The 26,735-nt window shown below is 38.0% G+C and overlaps 1 protein-coding gene across 2 annotated transcripts in view; it reads right to left on the reverse strand.

The window, feature by feature from the left end:
- The window catches only part of ANTXR2 (ANTXR cell adhesion molecule 2), a 163,130-nt gene that overhangs the window by 70,086 nt on the left and 66,309 nt on the right, over positions 1–26,735 (reverse strand). For both annotated transcript variants that reach the window (XM_036249137.1, XM_036248490.1), the window contains exons 12-13: positions 20,276–20,371; positions 1,298–1,342 (exon numbers count right to left, since the gene is read on the reverse strand). In XM_036249137.1, the coding sequence (XP_036105030.1) occupies positions 1,298–1,342; positions 20,276–20,371 (141 nt within the window). The remainder of the gene's footprint in view (positions 1–1,297; positions 1,343–20,275; positions 20,372–26,735) is intronic.

A 26,735-nucleotide genomic window follows, 5' to 3' on the forward strand; every position in this document is an offset into this window, starting at 1 on the left:
CTAGGTGACCAAGAATTGCTATGAGCATCATTTGTTTTTGTTTGTTTGTTTGTTTTCCCTATTTAGCATTTCTTATTTTAAAAGATAAAACATTAAAATTAGGATAGCATTTCAATAATCATGGAAAGCATCGAGGTATATTTAAGTTTGAATTCTGAAACTTTGTACTAAAAAGATAGGTAGTTGAGAAGTTTTGAAAAATGCACACCACCAGTACATTCTACATTTCATGGTGCCACACAATTTAGGCTAACATGCAAGTTATATAAAAATACAGTAGCCCCCTCTTATTCCCTTCAAGACCCCTGGGGGATGCCTGAAACTGTGGATTTTACCAAACCATATATATATATATATGATTTTTAAAAATACATACATACAGTTCAACTTATAAATTAGGGTATTTCATGGATAGAAGATTTGTTCTTACTGTAAATCTTAGCAACCTAAGTATATGGGTTTTTCTTTTTCTTTCCTTATTAAGTTGAGAACTTCTACCTTTTCACACAAAGGATGCATTTTACGGCTTCTCTTTGGCATATCCAAACTTCCAGCATCACTACTCTTGCACTTTGGGGACATTATTAAATAAAATAAGGGTTACTTGAACACAAGCACTGAGATACTATGACAGTCAATCTGGGAACGGAGATGACTACTGAGTTACCAACAGGTGGGTACACAGCACAGATACACTGCACAAAGGTTTCCCAGGCCAGACAGAGTGGAATGGTATAGACTTCCTCACCCTAGTCAGAATGGCATGTCATTTAAAACTTATGAATTGTTTATTTCTGGAATCTTCCTTTTAATATCTTCAGACCCCGGTTGACTACAGTTATCACAGGTAATTGAAACTACAGAAAGGGAGACCACGGATAAGGAGGACTACTGTAACAATCATTTTGAAGAAAGTAACACCTTGCAACTGACAGTTAGGAATTTGGAACTTTTTGCAAACAAAATAAGTGACATCAGAACTACTGATATATTGCTATAAGAAGTAAATTAAATTTCTCTACTATTGATCTCAATAGCCAGTTATCAATGTGTGAAGAACTCATTCCTCTGGCACATGAAGGAAATCCTACGAGGACAAACAATAACAATTGATTTTCATGAATTCAAAAGTCAATACATGAGTGTCATTGTTATCTAACAATAATGTAATTGGTCAAATTTGGAAATAATATCTAAATACAGTGAAAAATGTCTACATCAGCCATCCCAGATGAAATGCCAGACATGGGAGGGAAGAATCTCTCTTGAACACAGAGGCCCCTTCAACTTCATTTACCTCTTTTGGTGCAGGGGGTGGTGGTGGAGGAGGATCCTTGATGACCTGTCCAAAACAAAATCAAATGTAAAAACTTTGGTGGCATAGAGAAGAAACAGTAAGGATGTGTAAAAACAATTAGATTAGTGAAATACTGTGTTGGCACCAGTGATGTCCCCGATGATCCTTGCCTCCCAATATGCATTGATCTTCCCTTGCCTGTACCTAGCTTTGACTAACTAGCATGAAGTAGGAGCGGTGCCATGGGACTTCTGGGCCTAGGTTAAAAGAAGTTTTCCACTTCACCTGACACCCTTGGAACACTCATTCTGGGGGAAGCCTGCTGTCATTTCAGAAGTCTGACCTGAGACCATCAAGCTGTGAGGAAGCCCAGGATAACTTTACAGAATGGCTGGGAGATGAGAGAAAGACATCTGGCCAGCCCCCAGCTATGCCAGCCATCCCAGATGAAATGCCAGACATGGGAGAGAAGAATCTCTCTTGAACACAGAGGTCCCTTCAACTTTCTGATGACTTCAGTCCAGCTGCCACCTGACTGCAGTCACATGAGAGAACACCAGAGTGAGAACCTCCTGGTAGAGCCAGTCTCTACAGAACCATGAAGACACTAAATTGTTATTTGAAGGCATGAGGTTGTGGAGTCATTTATTAGTCAGAACTAGAGAAAAGGCACCTAAAATCCACAAAACTCCTTCAAACATTTATTCATTCATTTTATCTTTATGATATAAATATTTGTTAACTTCATATGTAAGGTGAAGAACAAGAACAAAAACTGTCAAATACCTTGCACAAACTTTCACTGATTCTTCTAATGTCAAAATGCAAACATTTTCTCACTCTATTACAGTATGTCTCCTCAAATAGAATAGAAATTGACTAGCAAAATCTTCCTGCTATGAGTCATTGACATTTTCATAAATTGTCAACACAAAACTTAGCTTAGCTTTGGATGAGATAACAGGGAAATTAACACACCCTAGCTAACCTTTAACCTAGAAACAAACCAACATTTTAGCCAACATTCCATTTCCTATGAATAATTACTTAATATATTATTTAATGAGATTTTATCTAGTTAATTCTTTTTGTCTTTTATCTTCACCCAAGGTATGTTTTCATTGATTCTTAGAGAGAAAGGAAGGGGGAAAGAGAAAGAGAGTAATATTGATCAGTTGCCTCCTGTAAAGCACCCCAACCTGGGATCAAGGCCACAACCTAGGTATGTGCCCTTGACCAGGAATCCAATCCACAACGTTTTTGGTGTCTGGGACCAATCTCCAACCAACTGAGCCAGACATCTGGCCAGGACTGTACAATTCATTCTTTAAGTGAGAGAAATAGACCATGACATCCAATTTAATGGAGCTTTTCTGGTACTGGAGTATCTGGACTTCTGCACCATCATGTTAGCAAATTATTGACCAAGTGCCAGTGGCTTCTGATCACTCAGGTACACATCCAAGTCCCTATACTAAGAAAAAAAAGACCAAAAATATAACTGTCACTTCATCTAATGTCAAATGTTTCAATTATGTTATTAAATTTTCAAAAGTTTAAAACAATAACTTTGAAAATGAATATCATCAAGCAATTATTACTATTTAGGTGTATTACTATTATCCTGGATGCATTTTTCAAAGACTCATAGTCTTTTAAATATATATACTGAAACTTTTCCAGGTTAAATGATATGATTCTGATATTTTCACCAAAATAATTTGTGATTGTGGTTGGCCAGAAATTGAGAATTATTAAAGCTGAGTGAAAGCAACAGGAGAGTTGCCTTAAGTCTGTAAGGGAGAGAAGGATTCATTATTTTAGCCTTTCTCTGTGTGTACATTTGAAATTTTCCTTAATGAAGTTTTAAAAATTAGTATCATTGGTAATGTGAAGAAAAGAGTCCATTTTTATGTATATTTTCATCATTAAATTTTTAGTTTAGAGGTAAATCTCAGGAAAAAATACACAAATAGTAATTACAATCCCACAAATATAAATGGACAGTAATTTAGTTTGAATCTCAAAATAACTCATTTGTGTTTTTTTCGAATGATACAAGAACTATTTAACCCTTTCATTTGATTCAATTATATTTTATCAATAAATATAAAATTCCAGTTCTTTTTGGTAATTTTGAAAGACAGAATTCTGTGCGTTTTTATAATTAGATCAGAAATAAATGCCAGTAGAGGTTTAAGATTTAAAATGACACTATAAGCAGTAGAACAAGGGGGAGAGGGGCTGATGGCATCTTAACTTCAGCAGCAAATTGAATTTCTATCGACAGGAAGTGCTTCTCCCCACAAAAAGCCCTCCAAGTGCCTGGATGGAGAAGACGGCTGAGAACAGAAACATGGCGGCGGAGTGAACGGAGCTACACAGACCGTCTCCCAGAACCAAACTGGAATTACAACTATAACACAGACAAATCGACGGGAAAAACCAACAGAAAAGAAGCTTGCGAGGACCATACAACGAGGGACACTGACTCCATCCCGGTAGGCTTGCGAAGGCGCGAGACGGGGCTGGGAGCCCACGGTCGGCAGCTCGGCAGCGGTCTCAGCTGGGAGCAGCGCCCTCGGGTTACACTCCCAGGCGGCTCCACAGCGCAGACTGGACAGAGGCTGAAACAGCCACAGCCACTCACCTTGGGCTCCGGCGGAGGGAGGGCGGACTGGACTGGAACTGTGTCGGGACACTCGGGGTTTGGAGGGCTCTCGGAGCTTTGGCTGAGTGCAGCCACTCAGGACGGTGGCCACATTGCTTCTTCCCAGGGCTCTGGGGAGAGGCAGCAGCCCCTCCCTCGGAGATCCAACCCCACCCTGTGGGCCATTGAAGTGTTAATTGAGGCTCACTAAGGACCAGCATCTGCCCCACCCTCGTGAAAGCCCCTTGGCTGAGCACCAGAGGGAGTTTTTCAATCAACTGACAACCCAAAACTCATCAATTAACCTAGACTGCTAGCTTCCAGGCAAAAAGCTAGAGGATAACAGTACGTTTCCTGGGCTGGCAGCTTTAACCAGGAAAGTAAGACTTGACAGTGGTGTTCAACGCGGGTCCTCCCTCGCTCATCTAAACACAGGAGAGGGAGCCACAAACAGCAGAACACCAACACCCACAGGGAGAACTTGACAGGCTCCAAAGCCCAGAGTGATAGCTAAAATGGTGAAACACAGAAACAGAAGCCAAATGAAAGAGCAAACCACCTCCACCGAAGATGAGATCAATGTGGAGCAATTAGGCATGTTAACAGAGCTAGAATTCAGAGCCATGATCTTGAGGAAGCTGAACAGCATGAGTAAGGACATAGAGACACTGAAAATAAGCCAAATGGAAATTAAAAACCAACAAGAAGAGATAAAAAATGACATATCCGAAATGAAAAACACATTGGAAGGTTTAAAAAGCAGAGTAGGGGAAGCTGAGGACCGGATCAGTGAATTAGAAGACAGGGTAGAAAAAATCAACCAATCAGAAAAACAAAAGGAAAAAACTATTAAAAAACAGGAAGACAGCTTAAGAGAACTATGGGACAACTGGAAACGTAATAATATTCGCATCTTAGGAGTCCCCGAAGAAGAAGAAAAGGAGCAAGGGATAGAGAATATATTCAAAAAAATAGTGAGAGAAAACTTCCCTAATTTGGTGAAGGAAGAAGGCATTCAAGTTCAAGAAGCACAGAGAGTCCCAAGTAAGAAGAACCCAAACAGGCCCACACCAAGACACATAGTAATTAAAATGCCACAAATTAAAGACAAAGAGAGAATCCTAAAAGCAGCAAGAGATAAGCAACAGGTTACCTACAAAGGGAACCCCATAAGGCTCTCAGCTGACTTCTCACAAGAAACACTACAGGCCAGAAGGGAATGGCATGAAGTAATCAAAGTCATGAAAAACAAGAATCTGAATCCAAGACTACTCTACCCAGCAAGGCTATCATTCAAAATAGAAGATCAAATAAAGAGCTTCCCAGACAAAAAAAAGCTAAGGGAATACATTAGCACCAAACCAGCACTGCAAGAAATGTTAAAAGGACTGCTGTAATTAGCAGTAGAAATGGGAACAAAAATAGAACCACACTAAACAAAAATGGCAATAAATAAGTACATATCAATAATCACCTTAAACGTAAATGGATTGAATGCTCCCATAAAGAGACACAGAGTAGCTGATTGGATAAGAAAGCATGACTCATCTATATGTTGTTTACAAGAGACCCATCTCTCAACAAAAGACTCACATAGGTTGAAAGTGAAGGGATGGAAAAAAATTTTCCAAGCAAATGGAAAGCAAAAAAAAGCTGGGGTAGCAATTCTCATATCTGATAAAATAGATTTCAAAATGAAGACCATAACTAGAGACAAAGACGGCCACTACATAATATTGAAAGGATCTATCCAACAGGAAGATATAACCTTGATAAACATATATGCACCCAATATAGGAGCACCAAAATATATTAAAAATCTTCTGGAGGACTTCCAAGGAGAAATCGACAACAATACAATCATAGCTGGGGACTTCAACACCCCGTTGACAGCACTGGATAGATCCTCTAGGCAAAAAATTAGCAAGGAAACAGAGACTCTAAATGAAGCACTAGACCAAATGGATTTAATAGATATCTACAGAGAATTACACCCCAAAACTACAGAATACACATTCTTCTCAAGTGCACATGGGACATTCTCAAAGATAGACCACATGATAGGACACAAACTAAATCTCTACAAGTTCAAGAAGATTGAAATCATATCAAGCATCTTCTCAGATCACAATGGCATGAAACTAGAAATCAATTGCAACAAGAACATGCAAAGACATTTCAACACATGGAGGCTAAATAGCATGTTATTAAACAATGAATGGGTCACAGAGGAGATCAAGGAAGAAATCAAAAACTTCCTGGAAACCAATGAAAATGAACACACAACAACACAAAATCTATGGGATGCAGCGAAAGCAGTTCTGAGAGGGAAGTTCATAGCACTACAGGCCTACCTCAAAAAACAAGAAAAATTTCTAATTGACTGTCTAACCTCACAACTTAAAGAATTAGAAAGCAAACAAAAAGAAAACCCCAGAGCAAGTAGAAGGAAGGAAATAGTAAAGATCAGAGCAGAAATAAATGACATAGAGACCAAAAAAACAATTCAAAGGATCAATGAAACAAAGAGCTGGTTTTTCGAAAAGATAAACAAGATTGATGGACCCTTAGCTAGACTCACCAAGAAACAAAGAGAGAGAACCCAAATACACAAAATCAGAAATGAAAGAGGAGAAGTAACAACCAACACCACGGAAATACAAAAGATCGTTAACAACTACTATGAACAACTATATGGCAACAAATTCGACAATCTCAGCGAAATGGACAAATTTCTAGAAACACACAGTCTCCCAAAACTATTCCTGGAAGAGATAGAAAACTTGAACAGACCAATAACAACTAAGGAAATTGAAGAGGTAATCAAGACTCTCCCAGCAAACAAAAGCCCAGGCCCAGATGGTTTCACGGGGGAGTTTTACCGAACATTCAAAAAAGAACTAATACCCATTCTCCTCAAACTATTTCAAAAAATTCAAGAAGAAGGAAGACTTCCAAACACGTTCTATGAGGCCAGCATAATTCTAATTCCAAAACCAGAAAAAGACACTACGAAGAAAGAAAACTACAGGCCAATATCCCTGATGAACATAGATGCCAAAATCCTGAACAAAATACTAGCAAATCGGATCCAGAAATACATCAAAAAAATTATTCACCATGACCAAGTGGGATTCATTCCAGGGATGCAAGGCTGGTACAATATTCGCAAATCAGTAAATGTGATACACCACATAAACAAAATGAAGAATAAAAACCACATGATCATATCAATAGATGCTGAAAAAGCATTCGACAAAATCCAGCATCCATTTCTGATAAAAACGCTCAGCAATGTAGGAATAGGGGGATCATATCTCGACATAATAAAGGCCATATATGAAAGACCTACAGCCAACATCATACTCAATGGACAGAAACTAAAAACATTTCCATTAAGAACAGGAACAAGACAGGGATGTCCACTTTCGCCACTCTTGTTTAACATTGTACTGGAAGTCTTAGCCACAGCAATCAGACATGAAGAAAAAATAAAAGGGATCCAAATTGGAAAGGAGGAAGTGAAACTGTCATTATTTGCAGATGACATGATATTGTACATAGAAAACCCTAAAGACTCCATCAAAAATCTATTAGACTTAATAAATGAATTTGGCAAAGTAGCAGGATACAAAATTAACGTCAAGAAATCGACGGCATTCTTGTACATCAATGACGAACTCACAGAAAGAGAAACTGAAAAAACAATCCCATTTACCATCGCTCCAAAAAAATTACGATACCTAGGAATAAACTTAACCAAAGAAGTAAAGGACCTATTTGCAGAAAACTACAGGTCATTGAAAAAAGAAATAGAGGAAGATATAAAAAAGTGGAAGAACATACCCTGTTCATGGATTGGAAGAATTAACATAATTAAAATGTCCATACTACCCAAAGCAATCTATAGATTCAATGCAATCCCCATCAAAATACCAACGACATATTTCATAGAACTAGAACAAATACTTCAAAAGTTCATATGGAACCAAAAAAGACCCCGAATAGCCACAGCAATCTTGAAAAAGAAGAACAAAGTTGGAGGGATCACATTACCAGATATCAGGTTATACTACAAAGCGACTGTAACCAAAACAGCCTGGTACTGGCACAAGAACAGGCATATAGACCAGTGGAACAGAACTGAAAACCCAGAAATGGACCCAAGGCAATACGCTCAATTAATATTTGACAAAGGTGGCAAGAGCATACAGTGGAGTAAAGACAGCCTCTTTAATAAATGGTGTTGGGAAAATTGGACAGCTACATGCAAAAAAATGAAACTCGACCATCAACTTACACCATACACAAAAATAAACTCAAAATGGATAAAAGACTTAAATGTGACCCGTGAATCCATAAAAATTCTAGAAGAAAATGTAGGCAACAAAATTTCGGACATCATACGCAGCAGAATTTTCACTGATACATCACCTAAGGCAACAGAAATAAAGGAGAAAATGAACACATGGGACTACATCAAACTAAAAAGCTTCTGCACAGCAAAAGAAACGATCATCAAAATGGAAAGGCAACCCACTGTATGGGAGAACATCATTGCCAATGATGTATCAGATAAGGGGTTAATTTCCAATATATACAGAGAGCTCATACAACTCCACAAAAGGAAGACAAAGAACCCAATTAAAAAATGGGCAGAGGAGCTGAATAGACACCTCTCCAAACAGGACATACAAATGGCCAAGAGACATATGAAGAAATGCTCAACATCACTAATCATCCGAGAGATGCAAATTAAAACAACAATGAGGTATCACCTCACACCTGTCAGAATGGCCGCCATCAACAAATCATCAAACAACAAGTGTTGGCGAGGGTGTGGAGAAAAGGGGACTCTAATACACTGCTGGTGGGAATGCAGACTGGTGCAGCCGCTATGGAAAACAATATGGTGCTACCTCAAAAAATTAAAAATTGAACTTCCATTTGACCCAGTGATCCCACTGCTGGGAATATACCCTAAGAAGCCTGAAACACCAATCAGGAAGAATATATGTACCCCCATGTTCATAGCAGCACTATTTACAATAGCTAAGATCTGGAAACAGCCCAAGTGTCCACCAGTAGACGAATGGATCAAAAAGCTGTGGTACATATACACAATGGAGTACTATGCAGCGGTAAGAAAGAAAGATCTCTTATCCTTTGAGACGACATGGAGGGACCTGGAAAGTATTATCCTAAGTGAAAGAAGCCAAGCAGAAAAAGACAAATACCACATGATCTCACTTATATACGGAATATAATGAACATAACAGTCTGAGGAATACAGTAGACCGAGACACTTGGAAGTAGGGCACAGACTGACATCCCTCAGAAGAGGGGATGGGGGGTGGGGGGGTGGGAAGAGATAAACCACCGAACTTATATGCATGTATGCATGACCAATGGACATGGACAACTAAGCCGGGGGACAGGGTGGAGGGGTGGGGGTGGGGGGTGCCAATGGGGTAAAAAGGTAAAATATCTGTAACAAAAAAATAAATAAAAATTCATAAAAAAAATAAAATAAAAAAAAATAAAATAAAATGACACTATAATTAAATAAAATTAAGGTTATCAAGCTACAAGTGAATTTCCTTTATAACAAAGAAGCATATCATATCTTTATCAACCTACCTATCCAAAACCAATCAATGAAAACCAGATCTATCAACATTTCAAACTCAACAGAGTCAAAACCAATCTAAACATTTTTATTTAAAAGACAACTCTTCTTCCTATTTTCCCTGTTTCTTTCAAGTAAATCATTCTTAGTTGCAGCCTCAATTTTTCACATAATTTATAATTTCTTCCTCTTTTCTAAGTGATTTTACCAAATCATTTACCATGCCCAACAGATTATTTGAAATATCCCTCCTCCTTCATGAATTTCTCCAATTTTCCCAAAGCAGATGAAATTCCCTTTATATACATGGATGCCTATTTGTTCTTCCCTAGCATTCATCAGACCTGATAACATTTTCTAGCTCCAAAAAACTGTAACTTCCATAAGGATGAGTTTTGTGCCTTTTTTGTTCCTTGATGTATTCACAGTACTTAGTTAAGTCTGTAAGGGAGAGAAAAAAAGGGAAGTTAGGAGGAAACGGAAGAAGGAAGGTGGGAAAGGTAGTAAAGAGGAGGGAGAGAGGGAGGGACAAAGAGAAAGGAAGGAAGAGATGGGGAGAGAGGGGAGGGGAGGGGAAGGGAGAGGAGGTGAGGGCAAGAGAGGGGAGGGGAGAGGAAGAGAGGGGAGAGGACAGGACTGGAGGTAGAACCAGGGAAGGACAGATGTTCTGCATTCCATTCCCACTGTCACTACCTAAAACCATCAACTCAAGATTCTCTGGACCTCACAAATATCTAGTATAACATTTTTCAACTTCTCCAATGCACATTCAACCAAAACTTCAATATTGGGAAAAATTCCCACGAAGATGTAGTTCAACTATGTTTGAACTCCTGCAATACAGAGAAATTCACTAACTCACAAAACAATTCATTCCATTGGCAAGAAACTAACATCACTAGAAAGTTTATCCCCAAAAAAGAAGCCAAATCCTCCCTCTCGGTAGTTTCCAGTCTTTAGTCCTGATCTTAAGATGTGGAAACACACAGACACACAACTAATTTTCCTTCCAGAAGAGAGCAGTTCTTATTTTTGAATACTAGGATGATAGCCATCTATCTATTGAGCCAATTCATCTCAAAGCTAAACATCACAATGAATTTTCATGCAATGGTTCTGAGTTATCTATTTACCTCCGTCAGTTTCATTAGTATGTATTCATATGACTAATATGTCAAAGTGCGGTTTCCAGAACTGCTAATAACATTTTAAATCCAGGCAACCCATTATAAGTCAATAGATGGTGCTCAGAGAAAATAGATGCACTCCACCAGTCCTCACTCCCATTTTATGCAGTTTAATAACATATTGATAACATGATTGTCTTTTAAATTACAATAGCTTATTTTTGTCAAAATGTCTACATTCTCTCCTTACTTAAATTAGACATCTAGCTTGTTTCTCTATTTCTCATCCATCCTTCATTCTAACCTATGTCGTCAGGTCACTATTTTTCTAACAGAAACTTAATTGCTCATTTATTTCTCTGGTCAAAATGGGTCAGTTGTTCCAATGATCACAATTGAAATCAATTAATTACTCAATTTTATTGGAACAACCTTACAAATCATGCTTCCACTTTTAATTTTGCAGATTACCATAAAGTGTTCTCTAAAGCTCTCTCACTAGAAAACGTCCAAGGTACATCCTTCATTCCACAAAGTCTGACTATAATATATCTAAATTCATTTTCATTTCCTTGTGAGGATTAAAATTTTACTCTGCTTATTACCTGTACACCTTGCACTGGTATATACATTTCTGAGGACATAACTAGTATCCCCAATCTTGGTCTATAGACCTTCTAAGAATTACTGCACAATGCCTTCTGTGACTCCGCCATTTTTTATGGCGTACTCCTTATCCTGCACAGCATCTAGTTTTAGCACTGATATAGACAAACAAAATTTCAATCCTTATATGATTACTGCTGACAAACTCAAAACAGGACAGTGAGAGTTATCTTTACATTCTTTCACTTTACTGGAGACCCTTTATCTGGTATCATAAGCCACAACCTGGAAAACCAAAGCTCCTTTTCAGTACATTGACATGAGCCAGGTTTTCTATTCTCATTGTTCAGATGCCTCAGCATGATGTAGTTCTGCCCTAAACCCCTATTTACAAACATCAACTTCCATGTACCTCTACTTCAGGCAGACTGAAGATCCCTTTGCTTCCCCCAAACAAAATGACCATTTCCACGATAAATCCGGCTTTCAAAGACTAGTCCTCCAACTTACTTTATGTGGGAGTTTTAAAACTTCTAAAATTGTATTTTGCTGATTAGCTGAACCATTAATGCTTCATTAACTTAGGTTTATATGTTTATTTTGGACTTTTTCAATTACCCTTTAAGACTGTAGATTTCTTAAGGGTAATAATCATGTCTTCTTCTTTATAAATATCACTAGTGCCTTATAAAGTGCTCTGAAAACAGCTAATAATATGAAAGAAAAGTAAGCTGAAGGAAATAGCTGAGAATTTCCTCAAAGGCTCATAGCCAACCTCTAAATTTATGAGAAAAATAAGGAAGAAAAAATATATAAAAATGATAAACAGAGATGCTTTCCATGAAACTAAAATATTGCTTGTTCCAAAGAAAATAGAGCATCACATTTCTTTCAGCCAATAAAGTCAGAGGACTAAGGAACTCAAGAACAGATGGGAAGATGTAAAACTACGCTAACTTTCTTCATCTGGAAAATTAATTCGATTAATTATAGGTCTTTTCCAATGTGGAAATTCTAATAGAATGTTAAAAAAAATTACAAATCATAATATTTCCACCAGGATGTTTGCTTCTGTGCCTTTACATAATTAAGTAGGCCATATGTCTAAATGCATTTTTATCCACCTTGTTCTAGAAAGGAACATTAGGGTTTGTTTTTCCAATAATATGTAATAATTTTTCAAAAGACAAAATGCTTTACTTATTATAAATTTAAATTAATTTTGAAATCCTGGCAGATACATTTTCTACATTGTTAATAGTGGAAACAAAGACCTGAAAACTCTGCCTAAATCAGCTTCTGATCTGGCAAATTAAGAGACACAACCACCATCACAACAAATAATAGCACCTTCAGAAGATGAACCAGAGCTATGGCTCATCTGTGTGTTAGTATTACTATAAACAATAACCACCCTTTATTGGTTCTGCCTTATACCCCACACTATATTTCTCATATTTTCATAACCCTATGCAGTTACTATGCTTTCTCCATTTTAAATATGAGGAGAGGGAGACTCTAACATCAATAGTTTGCTCAAGGATATACAAAGAGAAAACATTAGTATTAGGATTCAAACCCAGGACCCAGGTTCATCTACCTTCAAACTCTGAATTCAACTTCTTCTGCCACATGAAATCCTTTTAAAATCAGTTTGGACTGCAAAGGGAAAGAGTGCAGAAGAAAAGGTCTAAGATTCATTGAGTAACTGTTACTGGCTCGGCTACATAGAAGAATGGACGGATAGATGGATGGATGAATGGATAAATAGGTAGGTAAACAGACAGATAGATATAGTTCAATTTTTATAGTAACTATGTGAAAAAAGGATATCATCCCATTTTATTGCAATATAACTTGTGCATTCATATACCTAACATCACTTGCCTAGAAATGATGGAAGAGAAAATAAAATGGCGTGTGTGTGTGTGTGTGTGTGTGTGTGTGTGTGTGTGACATTTCAAAATGCTCCCTCTCTTCACTCTACCATGTGGCCTCATGAGCAACAAAGGAGGGTGAAAATAATCTGAAGCCATTTAGCCCAAAAGGCAAAAGTGGCAAGTATCTGTGTCCAACTGATATCCCTAAATTTCAGTCAAAACTAGTGGAGGAGAAAAAAAAAAGTTACTGTTAGTCCAACTACATTAAAAATAACAGTCATGAGAATCCCTTTCTTGTATTAAATAGTACAAGAACACATGCATTTCAGAAAAAGATGTATTCATATGCACCATATTTTATGAGAATTTGCAGATTTTAAAAGGCATAATATTGCCTAGTTGCCAGGATTTTTCTCACTTAGCATCCTTCAGCTCTGTATTGAAGATTCTGGAAAACACTTTCACCACTTTATGAACCATATGCAGAGTTTGATTCTTCTCCAATTTTTTTTTTTTTTTCCATTTGTTATTATCATCACCAGGGAGGATTACATCTCATCTACTTAGCTGTTAGAATGAAGATTTCGGTTTGGAGGAGAGCCGATTTCTTAGGGAAAAAAAAAGTTATCTGCTTCAGGCAACAGTCCTTTTGATCTGCTCATTAACACTTTTCAAATGTTCGAGTGATGTGGGCATTCTTTGCGCTAGAAAATGTCAGCACTGGAGCCTGCAGCCAGCTTGACGCAATCATATGTTCTGATATTCAGAAAAGAGTGAAAAGAACTGTCAACAGTGAACTGCACTGAATTTAAAAAGAGAAAAAAAAAAGATACTGTACAACAACTGTAGATCAAGAACTATTTCAGAACTGATTCTTGCCAGTGACAAAAACAAATGCCCCATTTATCAGCAATGTGATCTAAGTGTCTAGGAGCCCACAGACAATAGAGAAATCATTCTTACTAGTTTAAAATATAGGTGGGTCTTCCTTTCATTCTCCCTTCCCTTTCTGATAGGATCAGAGAGGAATGGTAGTTCCTGTCCTCTGAGGTGCATAAACACAAGGACTCTTACAAGGGTGTTTGGGAAGTCCTTTTCTGAATCTCACAACACTGGATGCTTTCAACATCCAGACCAAAACAGGGTCTGGGTTACCTCATCCTCCCTTTCCTTTCCTCCCTGACAGACTCATCAATGGTCAAAGATTCTTACTATAAACAAATAGCTGGTGGGAAGCCTGGACAATAAATATCTCTTAAAATGCCACATGGTGCCTGGAAAGAACAGTGCGAGAGTTTATTCTAGCAGGAGTTAAGTAAAGGTATTGCTGTCAAAGCAAATAAACGAGGACCAGGAAGAGTCTGATACCCTGTTTTGTAAGTGATGCTCTGTTGGAAAACATCACCATGGAAGCAATAAGTACTAACATCACACTCTATTTCAAGGAGGCAACCAAACATAAATCATTTTAATTAATGGTGCAAGGAAGGCATATTAAAATTTAAATTACTTCTGTTTTATTGTGCATTCCAAAAAAAAAAAAAAAGAAAATCAGGCTGCTCTCAAAGTAACTCAATAAAGGCACCAAGAGCCCTCCTCAACAATAAAAAACAAGTGGATGTAGAAGCATTATTACTATTAGAAAAAACAGCACAGCTGTTGCTGGCTAAGAAAATGATTCCATAGAGCTCCAGTCAGATACGTCCTCATCATGGAAGCTCAACTTACTTATAAGCAAATTTGGCTTTAAAAGGATAACTTTTTAAATGTGTTTTTCAATTAAGACATATGTGATCTTTATGCAATGTCTTAAATGCAGAGGAAAATGAGCCCCCCAGTATTCCCTTGCGGATGGAGAACTCTGGCCAAGGACACTGGAGCAGAGTGAACATGTATCATTCCCAGCATATTCAGATATTTATTTGCAGCTGTATAACACACTCTAATTGACAACACTCCAGAAAGCCTTTGTTTGCCACCTCATTAGCCTTACATCTGTAATTCTGCCGAGTGTCTGGTTATGCCAAACGATGCAACTGTAGGACTATGATTTCTTGCCATCCTGACAGTACAACAAATCTGCTGTAAACTGAACATAGCTTCTAAGCTAAACAATGATGAACACATCCATATTTTCTAATATCTCACTCAGGATTCAATACGTAAGTTTATTTTTAATCTTTCCTGTCCCACTCCTTTAACGTAAGGAAAAAGGAAGGGTGCTATTGATGTTTTTGTTCAAGAAAAACCATTGTAAAAGAGGGATGTGAGGTTACTCAATGAGTAGGATACAGACCCTTAACAGATGGTGAGAAATAACTTCATACAAAAATGAGAACTTTTTCCCCTATAGGATACTTTGAAAACTCAACACACTCCATTATTCACTATTGGTAGTGCCTAAAATTTTCAGCTTTGCGTGAGTGCTCTTTTGTTATGATTATTACTAGATGGAGTTCTCCAAATATCATTGGTTTATGTTTCTCTTTGTTATGGAGAGCCTGGGCACAGAAAAGACACTTTTCTGCAACATTTTCATTGATATCATCTCTCTTTTATTTTTTAAAATATTCATTAAAATAAACTGAAAGATTTAAAATAGTCTCATATTAAAAGCATTTTGTGTGTCCACATTCTATCGCAGGTTTTGTGTTATTATTATTATTTTTTAACTATTTTCAAAGCCCCTCTGTGGCAATCTGGTGAATAATTAAGCTAAATTAAAATACACAAAATTTAAAGGAACCAAATTACATTAAAATATAATCACCAAATGTATAAAAAACGTAAACCTGTGATATAAAAATACATGCTTCCTTATTAATTCGTTAAGTAATGAACTATGATGGCAGATCCAGGAACCCACCTGTCATCCTGGGTAATCTCCCTATCTCAAGAACCTTAATCTAATCACATCTGCAAAGTCCCTTTTGCCATATAAACTAACAGTCAGTTTCCAGGAATTAAGATCTAGATAACTTTAGAGATCATTAGTCAGACTACCACACAGAGCTTTCCAAACTGCATTGACCCCTGGAGACCCTCCACCCAGCCCGTTCCTTCCCCGGGGAGAACAGCAGCCACTGAAATCGGACAGCCACTGCTCTACGAGTCTCCAGGTACAAAACAAAATGGACTGAGAACCACGGTCTAAGATATAAGTAACACTGTCATATTTGAGCCATCATACATGTGAGAAATTGTAATGGCTAAACAATGATTAAATCATTTCATACAATATTTTAACAAAATATGAAATGATTGAAGGAAGAATGTGTGAAAAATACTGAGGCCTCTGTTCAGGGCTGTTCCCCAGGCTCTCTATCCTGATAAGAGTTCCTGAGCATGGGACTCTCAAAGAGCTGAATCACAGAACATAGTATAACTGTGCCAGAGAACAGGCATTTTAGGCATGCTTCAGCGAAAAGATTACTTTTAAATCTCTATTATTGATACCTAAAACAATCAAAGAAAAAGAAATTTGCAAATACCAAGCTGAAATTAATACATTCCTTTTCCCATTAAAAAGAAGTATTACTACTGACAATAGTCACAGTAAAATTGATCCCCAATAAGTTAATGCTAAGAATTATTTAACTAACCATACTCTAATTCCAGCACCGCACATACATATTCTCTAAAAGGAAGAAAGTAACATAAACATCCCCCAGATACAATACAACACCTGATACACTCAACATTCTTTTTTACAAGGTTAGCCTCCTTTGCCCCTTCTTTTCACATCATGTCTTCATTTTTCTCTAGCTCACTTAGTCTCTATGGTTTTTTTTTTGTTTGTTTTTTTTTATCCTCACCCGAGGACATTTTTCCAATTTTTGTACAGATAGAGTGGGAGGGAGAGAGAGGGAGAGAGAGAGAGAGAGAAACATCGACGTGAAAGGGACACATTGAGTGGCTGCCACCCGCACGACCAACCAGGGCCGGGGACAAACTGCAACCGAAGTACATGCCCTGAGCGGGAACCGAACCCGGGTCTCTCCGGACCGCAGGCCGACGCTCTAACCGCTGAGCCAAACCGGCCATAGCCTCTATGTTATGCTCCAACTCTCCACACTTCGTTAGCGATATGATACTTTGTTCCAGCCACATCTAAGGTGCACTATTCGTCACTGACTTTCCATTTCAATTGTTGCTGGACCTGAGTTGGATACAGACTTAATTCCTGCCCAGACCATACCTCTACCAAAGCAGCAACTAAAGCTTCTTTCAGGGGACTATACTGACCAAACCTCTCCAGTGGCTTCTCATGATCCCTGGGGTAAATTCACACTTCCTAAAAGACAGAGGAGGCCTCCCTAATGAGGTCCATGCCTACATCCCAAACCATCCTTTACCACATCCTGTCACTGACACCTTATGCCCCAGCCCAGGCCTTCCCAAAGCATGCCAGAGTAACTTGTAATTCTGCACACACTTCATGTGAAACATCCCCCATCAACTGCCAACATTTATTCATTATTCAAAACTCAGTTTGGGTCAGCAGCTTGGTCAGGTTTCTCTGAAACAGTCCCTTAACACTAGAATCCGTGTTCCTTTGTGTTCTTACTGTCTACGTGCTGCTGTTGGGGCACTCATGACCCTCCACGGACATTTTGCTCATAGTTCTGTTTTCATATTAAAATGTGAGTTTCCATATCATGTTATAATTATTTTTGATTCCCGAAGTTCCTAGAATACTGATGCATATTAGATTGCTAAGGGCTGATTTTAAACCTACTTTAGGAAATATCTGCTGTGAATCATTTATACCTAGACCTAAGTATCAGGTCATCCACAGGGTTAGCTGCTTTCTAAATCTATTTTCTAAATGTAAAATAGAAGTGGCTCTCTGTTAAATAAGTTCCAGAGGTTGACAAGCATTCACCATGTTTCTGAGGACCAGGAGCCCTCACATCCCCCAAAACACCTTACAGGTGCACTAGGCCTGGCATAAGGAAATACACTCCATGACTTGCAATCTCCAGAGTCCCAGCATTAGAATGGATCTATTCTCGCGACCTGATGATTGAATCCTCTCGATAACATCCAAAATGATTGTCAAAACCTCACTTGAGCACATCCAGCAACTTCCCAAAAAAGCCTGTTTCAATTTGTGCAAGTGTCTTTAAGAAATGCATGCACTTTGACACTTTTGAGCCCTCTGATCAATAATATATGAAATTGCAAAGGAATGAAGAGAGGAAATCTACCACTGCAAAGTTTTAAAAAACAAGGAATACAAATCACTTTAGGACACACTTTTGCTTTGTAATTTGAGACACAGGAACTTTAGCGACCCTGTAATAGTCATATCTAGGAAAATCAAGATTACAACACAAAACCGTTTGTGCATAAATTGCTGTGGCAGGAAAGTGATTAGTTTATCAAAGAGACAGGATATCGAATGTCTCTATTGTTGAATTCTGTGTTTCCTCCAGGGGCCAACTGCTCTGAGATAAAGGATTGTAAAGTTGCCTCCTGAAAGCAGACTGAAGTACAATTAATAATAAACACAGGACTAATACAAAAAGCACTGCCTGATGTTGCAAGAAAGCTGAAATCAGTCAGCAAGGGTGAGGGGGAAAGGCATCTAGTAATATTGTGTAAAACAACGTAGTGATCCACAAAATACAGAGTTCTTTATAATGTGCTGCCAATAAAAGGAACACTAGCAAATAAGTCGTAGGCATGCTTTGAAAAGGTGCTTCTTCAGGATAATCTCTTCTATGAAGCCTAAAAACTCCAAATTGGATTGCTTGAAATCTGCTGATATTTATCACTCAATATTCTACCTGGTAGTCAGCAGAAATATAGCCGCACAAATACGTCCACATGCTAATTTTCTGGAACTGTGACTAAATTGCCTTACAGGGCAAAAGGGACTTTGCAGATGTGATTAAGGTTAAAGACCTTGAGGTGGGAGATTACCCTGGATTATCCAAGAGTCCAACTAATCACATGGTTTCTTAACACTGGAGGTGCCAGTCCAGCTGGGTTCACTGTCAGAGGGGATGTGACTACAGAACAATGGTGGACGAGATGCATCATGGCTGGCTTTGAAAGTCGAGGGAGGGGCCTGAGGCAAGGAGGGTGGGTGGCCTCTGGAAGCTGGCAAAGACAAAGGAACAGACTCTCCTCGAGCAGTCAGGGAGGAACGTATCTATGCCTATACCTTTTAGCCCAGTGAGCCCCATTCTGGATCTGTGATTACATCATGGTTAGATAATAAATCTGCATTATTTTAAGCTAAGCCACCAAATTTGTGGCAATTTGTTAAAGTAGCAATAGAAAATTAATATACATCCATATTTAAAAAAATTTTTTTTCTTTATTGATTTTAGAGAGAGAGGAAAGAAAAGGGAGAGGCAGAAACATCAGTGACAGAGAACATCGATTGGCCGCCTCCTGCATGCCCCCCACTGGGGATTGGGCCCACAACCTGGGCATGTGCCCTGACTGGGAATTAGACCAGCGACCTCTTGGTGCATGGGTCAATGCTCAACCACTGAGCCACACTGGCCGAGCTACACCCATATTCTTTCAGAGGTTTTTACTCAAGCATGAAAACTGTTTCAAATGGAAACCACCTGTCATAACCTCCAAAGTGACATTAACAGATAACATTTGCACATGACTTATTTCTAAAATGTTTTTCTGAGAGACAAACAAAGAAGGTTCTGAAATAACAGATCTTTCAAAGAGGTAATGAAAGATTGAATAAGCACTTAAAAAAAAAAAAAAAAAAAAAACCTGACAGATTATCAGCTTCTTCCAATAAATCCAATTGAAAATATCATTTAATTTACTTGAGATTCTTTTGTACCTGAAATTCTTTTATCCCTATGACCTCTCCTATCTTTCTCTTCCCTTTTTCCTTTAAGTCTGATTTTGAAATATTTTTAGAAAAAGTTTTATAATAAATATTAATTGGCATGCATGTTTTCTAGAATGTATTATAGTGATAAAAACTATTAAGATTCAATTTGCTAACTGAAACTTTCTTATTGTTCAACAATGTAGCATTGATTCACATTCCACGTTATCCACATCTCACTTGGTTAAAAAAGGCTGAAAGTCCTTACTCACCACTTTGCAGCAAAGGGGCCAGAACCACCACATCAAGCCGATGCCCAGGAGCAGCAGCAACACCAAAATGACGATGATGGCTGCAATTCCACTAGACTGCAGGAGGAAGAACACAAAACGGGGCTGTCAGCAGACGAAGGCTCAAGTCCTTGTGGATGAAAAGGGGCCACAGACTAACCCTGACCAGCTCAGGGGAGGCTTGCATGGTGGGCCCACAAACTCGGAGACTGGAAATAACCACATGGGATGGTCTGCACGTAAAAATTCCTAACGAAAAGCAGGTCAAGGCAGGTCATCATGTCCTAGGCCTGTAGTTTCTATGACAAAGGCCAATCTTTACCTTAAGTGAACTTTTCTATTGTCTTTTTACATCTCAGATAGCATACCTTTAAAATATCAGAGTAGTCTCCTTTTCCAGACCTCTTGGGGCACAACCACCACCAGAACCCCTCACTGTCACCTTGTTGCTATTCCCTTTCAAAGCCAGCCATGATGCATCTCGTCCACCATTGTTCTGTAAATGTTAATTACTATCCTGTGTCTCTGTTTTATCCTGTCCCAGAGATTCCCCTGTTTTGATTTCTCCCATCCCCTTAATCTACCAACAATGGACTTCATGTAACTCTCTTTAGGTCTCCTTCTTCAATTCTTTTTTTTTTTATCCTCACTGGAGGACATTTTTCCATTTTCTGTTCAGATAGAGTGGGAGGGAGAGAGAGGAAGAGAGAGAGAGAGAGAAACATCGACGTGAAAGGGACACATCGAGTGGCTGCCACCCGCACGACCAACCAGGGCCAGGATAAACTGCAACCAAAGTATGTGCCCTTAGCGGGAACCGAACCCAGGTCTCTCTGGACCTCAGGCCAACACTCTAACCACTGAGCCAAACCAGCCAGAGCTGATTCTTTTTTGTTTGTTTGTTTTATGGGAGGGAAACAATTATAATGAATGTTTCCTCCTTTTTATTTTTTATTTATTGGTTTTAGAGAGAGAAACATCGATTTGTTGTTCCACTTATTTATGCATTCATTGGTTGATTCTTGTAAGGTGCCCTGACCAGGGATTGAACCCATAACCTTGGTGTATCAGGACAGCACTCTAACCAATTAAGCTACCTGGCCAGGGCCTTTGAACCTAATGTATAAAATAAGCTGCCAAACTGCCCTTCTCTGAAGTGTTTTCTCAATCCTTGAGATTTTGCTTTCCAGCAATGTTGTCAGTTTTGTTCAAATAAGTTCTTAAAAATTCTCAACAGGTTTCCTCTCCCCAGGTGGCTCGGTTGGTGGAAGCATCATCTCATACACCAAAAGGCAGCAGGTTCGATTCCAGGTCAGGGCACACAACCAGTTGATTTTTCTCTCTCACATCAATGTTTCTCAAACCCCCCCCATTTCCTCTCTCTCCAAAAATCAATAAAAACATATCCTCAGATGAGGATTAAAAAAATATATATCAACAGATTTGCATGATTCTTTTTTTTTTTTAATCCTCACCCGAGGATATTTTTCCATTTTTTGTACAGATAGAATGGGAAGGAGAGAGAGAGAGAAACAGCGATGTGAAGGGACACATCGAGTGGCTGCCACCCGCACAACCAACCAGGGCTGGGGACAAATTGTAACCGAAGTACGTGCCCTTAGTGGGAACTGAACCCGGGTCTCTCCGGACCGCAGGCCGACGCTCTAACCGCTGAGCCAAACTGGCCAGGGCCAGATTTGCATGATTCTTATGTCTATATCCAAAACACTTTTTTTTTTTTTTTTTTAGGAAACACCAGAAAATAATACAGGAAACATAATAATAATGTCAAACCAGATTTCTATTCCTCTCAATTCTTTAAATTGTATAAATTGCTTTATATTCTATTTCATAAATGTTATTATAAGGTGAGTGCTAATAAATATAAAATCTTCCAAAGTGCTAGAAATTGGGCTAGAGATTGTTTTAAATTATACCTTAAAGGAATGTAGGGGAAAAATCACTATTTGGGGTTACAGTAATGGTCCCTATGGTCCCTTCCTTTTGTCTCTGGGAAAGGGTTATTTTGTTACAAGAATGATTACCTCTAGGCAGAATTTACGCAGAGTCTTTCCTGACTTTGTGAGGATGGAATACTCTTTACTTTATTTAATGATAGAACAGATGAATATCAAAAATCACCAAGAAGGTAAAAAATTAACCACAGTGGCTCTTGTTGGCAAATGGTATACACACACCAATGCAAGAATGCAATCTCATGCATTCATGTATCAGAAAATCTCTCACAGCAGTACAGGCACTACCCCCACAAAAGCCACAGAGAACGTGTTCTTTCATCTTTCACTTCCTAATGCAGAGTTCCTCCAGCCCACAGACCCGTCTCTGGACTCTGCCTCCAACCCCTTCATCTAGCAAGCACCTATTTGTCCTACAAAGCTCAGCTGAAGTCACTGCCCCAGGAAGCCTTCATTGTGAGCTTTCGGAAGGCAGGGGTTGGGTCGAACCCACTCACCGATGTATACCCCATGCTTGGCTATTGACTGAGAGAATGAACTCCAAAGAAGTAAGACTGCAAGAGCCGCAAACACAAAGAAGAATGCTTACTGAATTTTTAGTGTAGAGCTAAAGTTTCCCAGGGAACAAGGTGCCTCTTCTTAACCCATTCTGTGGGATCCCTAGTAATAATGTTTTATTTTGTTTTGTTTTTTAAGGGAAATAATTCAGTAAAGAAAAATAATAAATCAATACACTGTCTGAATGAAACCTTGGGACTTTGTAAGGCAGATTTGTAAGGCAGAGATACATTTTCTGTCATTCAAATCAAATAAGAAGTAGAAGCTCAGAAGTCAGGGTGAGAGCCACAACTATCCCAAGAACTGATAGACAGGAGGTTGGGGGGCAGGGCAGAGGACCTATCAGTCTCTGTCTTAGAATGTCATTGTATAAAAACTGTTAGAAAATTGAGGCCCCAAGAAATTAAACAATTTGCTTAAAATTAGACCTTTATACTAATCCACAAAATAAGAAAGTCAGTTGCTGTTGAAACAACAGACTCTGTGGAAATGCCATGACTACTATATCTCTCTTAGAAATCTCTTCGCCCCTTAACATGTTTGTAACATTCTGAATGGTTTCAGAGTCCAACTTACTATTAGCACAGAAGCATTTGTTTTCTTCTGATTACCATTTCACTACCCTACAAATCCTTGATTTTCCTAGAATCCACTTTGGCATTGATCACAGCTAAGAGACCTTTTGATGTTCGAGTAAGAATGGTAGAAGCTTTTAATTAGAACATTTTACAATGGAATCTGAAGTGTAATACATAGTGACCTATGCACAAAAAGAGACGATAATCTTTATGTAAACAGTTCTTTATAAATAACTGAAAAAAGAAGGAGTGGTAGTTTTCAAAAGTATTAGCAAAGAAGTGCTAGGAAAATATACTTGGTTTAGTTAAGCTGAAAAATCTTGAAATGTGTCATTTCCTGTATTATCTGTTAGTATCAAAATGAAAAGCAAAGCAAGAGATTACTAGATAGTGACTTAGAAACTGTCCCCAAACAAATCAATTTTCAAAGATATGTATTATTAGCAGGCTTTGGGTTTTCCATTACAAAGTAACTTTAAACAATGCTTGGGGTGGGGAACTGCGTGAAAGGTGAAGAGATTAAAAAATACAAATTGGTAGTTACAAAAACAGTCTCAGGGATGTAGAGTACAGCATAGGGAATATAGTCAATAATACTGTAATGATTTTGTGAGGTCCCAGGTGGATGCTTGAAATATTGAGGGGACCACTTTGTAAAGTGTATGATTGTTTAACCACTGTGCTGTATATCTGAAATGAATACAAAATAATATTGAATGTAAACTGTGAGTGAAAAATAAAATATTTTGTCCTGGCCAGTTTGGCTCAGTGGTTGGAGCATCGGCCTGCAGACCAGAGAGTCCCAGGTTTGGTTCCTGCTAGGAGCACATAACAAAAAAATAAAATAAAAATAAATAAATAAGTAAATAAAATATTTTAAAAATAAATAATTCTCAGAACAGCATAGACCATAAGACACTAATTAATTTCAGAAATTTTCAGAAAAAAAGATTAAGAATCAAGTATTCATGAACAATTAAAGCTATCATTGGTTCTCTAAATTTGCACCTGGATGGAAGAGAGAATAACCAAGGAAGTTACTTATGTAACTGATGTTAGGTTGCAAATTAACCAAAACAGATACCACCAAAGTATCACTTACAATCCTTGATCATTTATTTCATCTATCTTTCATAAGACATCAAAAATAACTACAAAAACTTCATATACCCACACTGTCTTCAGAGAGCTCTAACATCTACTATAAAACATTCTTAAGGCACTCAGAGATGCTATTACATAATATTTACCATAAAGAATTAATTTAAAATAATAAATAAAAAGGCATGTACACATCTAGCAACTTTTTGGTGTAGAGTTACGGAGAATGAAAATGTAAGCTCAACATTTGGTTTTTGATGTATCCTAAACATCTAATAAGTGTCTTGCACATAGAAAGTGTGTGTGTGTGTGTGTGTATGTGTGTGTGTGTGTGTGTGTGTGTGTGTTTGAGAGAGAGAGAGAGAAAGAATAAATACTTTATAGAGATTTTTCAGAAAAATACTGAAGTTCTCTTAAAACCAAAGAAAACAATTCAAACATGCATAAGGCTACTCAGGAAAATACTCAAAATACATCTTTCTACAAGAATTCTAAACATTCATGAAATAACATGCAACTCTCCACAGGTTTGATTATGCTTAGTTCTAAAATCTAAGCAAACTGGAATAATAACAGGAAAAGAATGTCAAAGGAATACATAAAAATTGTGAATATCCTATGAAAGAAATGTTGTCAAATGTATAAACCATGATCCCACCTTTATATATAAGGTCTTACATAAAATACACTCAATCTGTGACTGTTCGTGTATGGAATGAGAATGACATCTCCCCCGAACTTCTGCACAGGATCTGGCTGTAGCATTCATGGAAGTTGCTCACCATTTGGCTGTGCTATACAACTTTCAAAAGGGTTCTCTAAAAATTTGGCCTCCTTTCTTAGAATTCAAGCCCTGTGTTCAGAAGTAAGAATATACATCTAGAAGATATAAATGTACTAAAAGTTTAGTGGTTAGTTTCTTCTTTTTGTGAATCTGTTATGAGTAGGAAATTCAGAAAATCATGCTGACAGCATATGAAGTAGATGGGCTGGGCATGATAGGCAATTAAAATTCTTGATTGCGCCCCCACCCCCAAAAGTCCCTATTAGGAATATTGACCAGACACTATGCATGTCCAGGTGCAATATGAATTCAGCATAACAAATATTACTATCTCAACTAATTCCAAAGATGTGTCTACAATAAAAACAAAAATACATGCTTTCTAAAGACCTACTGACCTAATCTTTATTATATTGAAGCTAAGCATGATGGAACATAGGTCTTAGGAAGCACAGATTTAATGCAACCTGGATTTCCTGTAAATGTATGAAACCCAGCCCTGGATAGCTGGTCCCAGACATTAGCTCAGTTAACTGTATACAAATTCAGACTTTCCCAGCTCCTTTGTTTTGACTTTCCAGAGCCATTATCAGCACATGAAAGACTTTAGTCATGAAAGGGAAATCATTTCATTGTTCACATCACTTAATAAACACATTGAGTAAAGGCCAAACACACACACTTCAGTCCTATGAGCTGCACCATGTTGCATACTGCAAACTTGAAGTGAGATGAAACTAGATAAGATTACACAAAGATCTGTATCATACCCAGAATCTAAACACCTCTCACTTCCGGTTAGGCACACCTCTGAGTAAATACTAGGTAGTTAAATAGGTACCAAAGTTAAAATGCTGAACTAGTTTTTATGAAGCCCACAGGTTAGATGGAGAGACAAACATTGAACAGATCATTACAAATGTGAGTAGTATGGAAAAAACCACAATAGAAGCATGTAAAACTGGGAACTAACTTGGTCTCGGTTCTGAAAGGACCTCCTTGAGGAAGTACACAAAAGCTCAGGGAGGAAGTGGGGACAGAATTAGTGGCTTCTTTTTGAAAAAACAAGAAAAAGATGACTTTGGCTAGAACATAGACATTGAGGAGACCTGTAACACCTGAAGAAGCTTAAGAAAAGATACAAAACATTAAATTTCTAAAGAGCAGTAATTCTCTTTATTACAGAAAGAATTGGCCATTTGTTGGATGATCTTTCAATTGGTCATTTGCTAGATCAATTCTTTCTAACTATAGTTTTGAACCAGTAGCGTTTCCAGATGTGTGAGAAGACTAGGGTGTAAAAGTTAGCTGAGGAGTCCAGTCAGTAACCTAGTACCCAGACTGGAGTCAAAACTCTTCTAAGGGTTAACACTGAACTTGATGTCAGGGTAGAAGATATATATTTTCTCGTCATTCTGGACACATTAAGTTTTTGAACTTGCTCT

The sequence above is a fragment of the Molossus molossus genome, unplaced genomic scaffold, assembly GCF_014108415.1.
Source record: "Molossus molossus isolate mMolMol1 unplaced genomic scaffold, mMolMol1.p scaffold_m16_p_1, whole genome shotgun sequence".
NCBI classification, from domain to species: domain Eukaryota; kingdom Metazoa; phylum Chordata; class Mammalia; order Chiroptera; family Molossidae; genus Molossus; species Molossus molossus.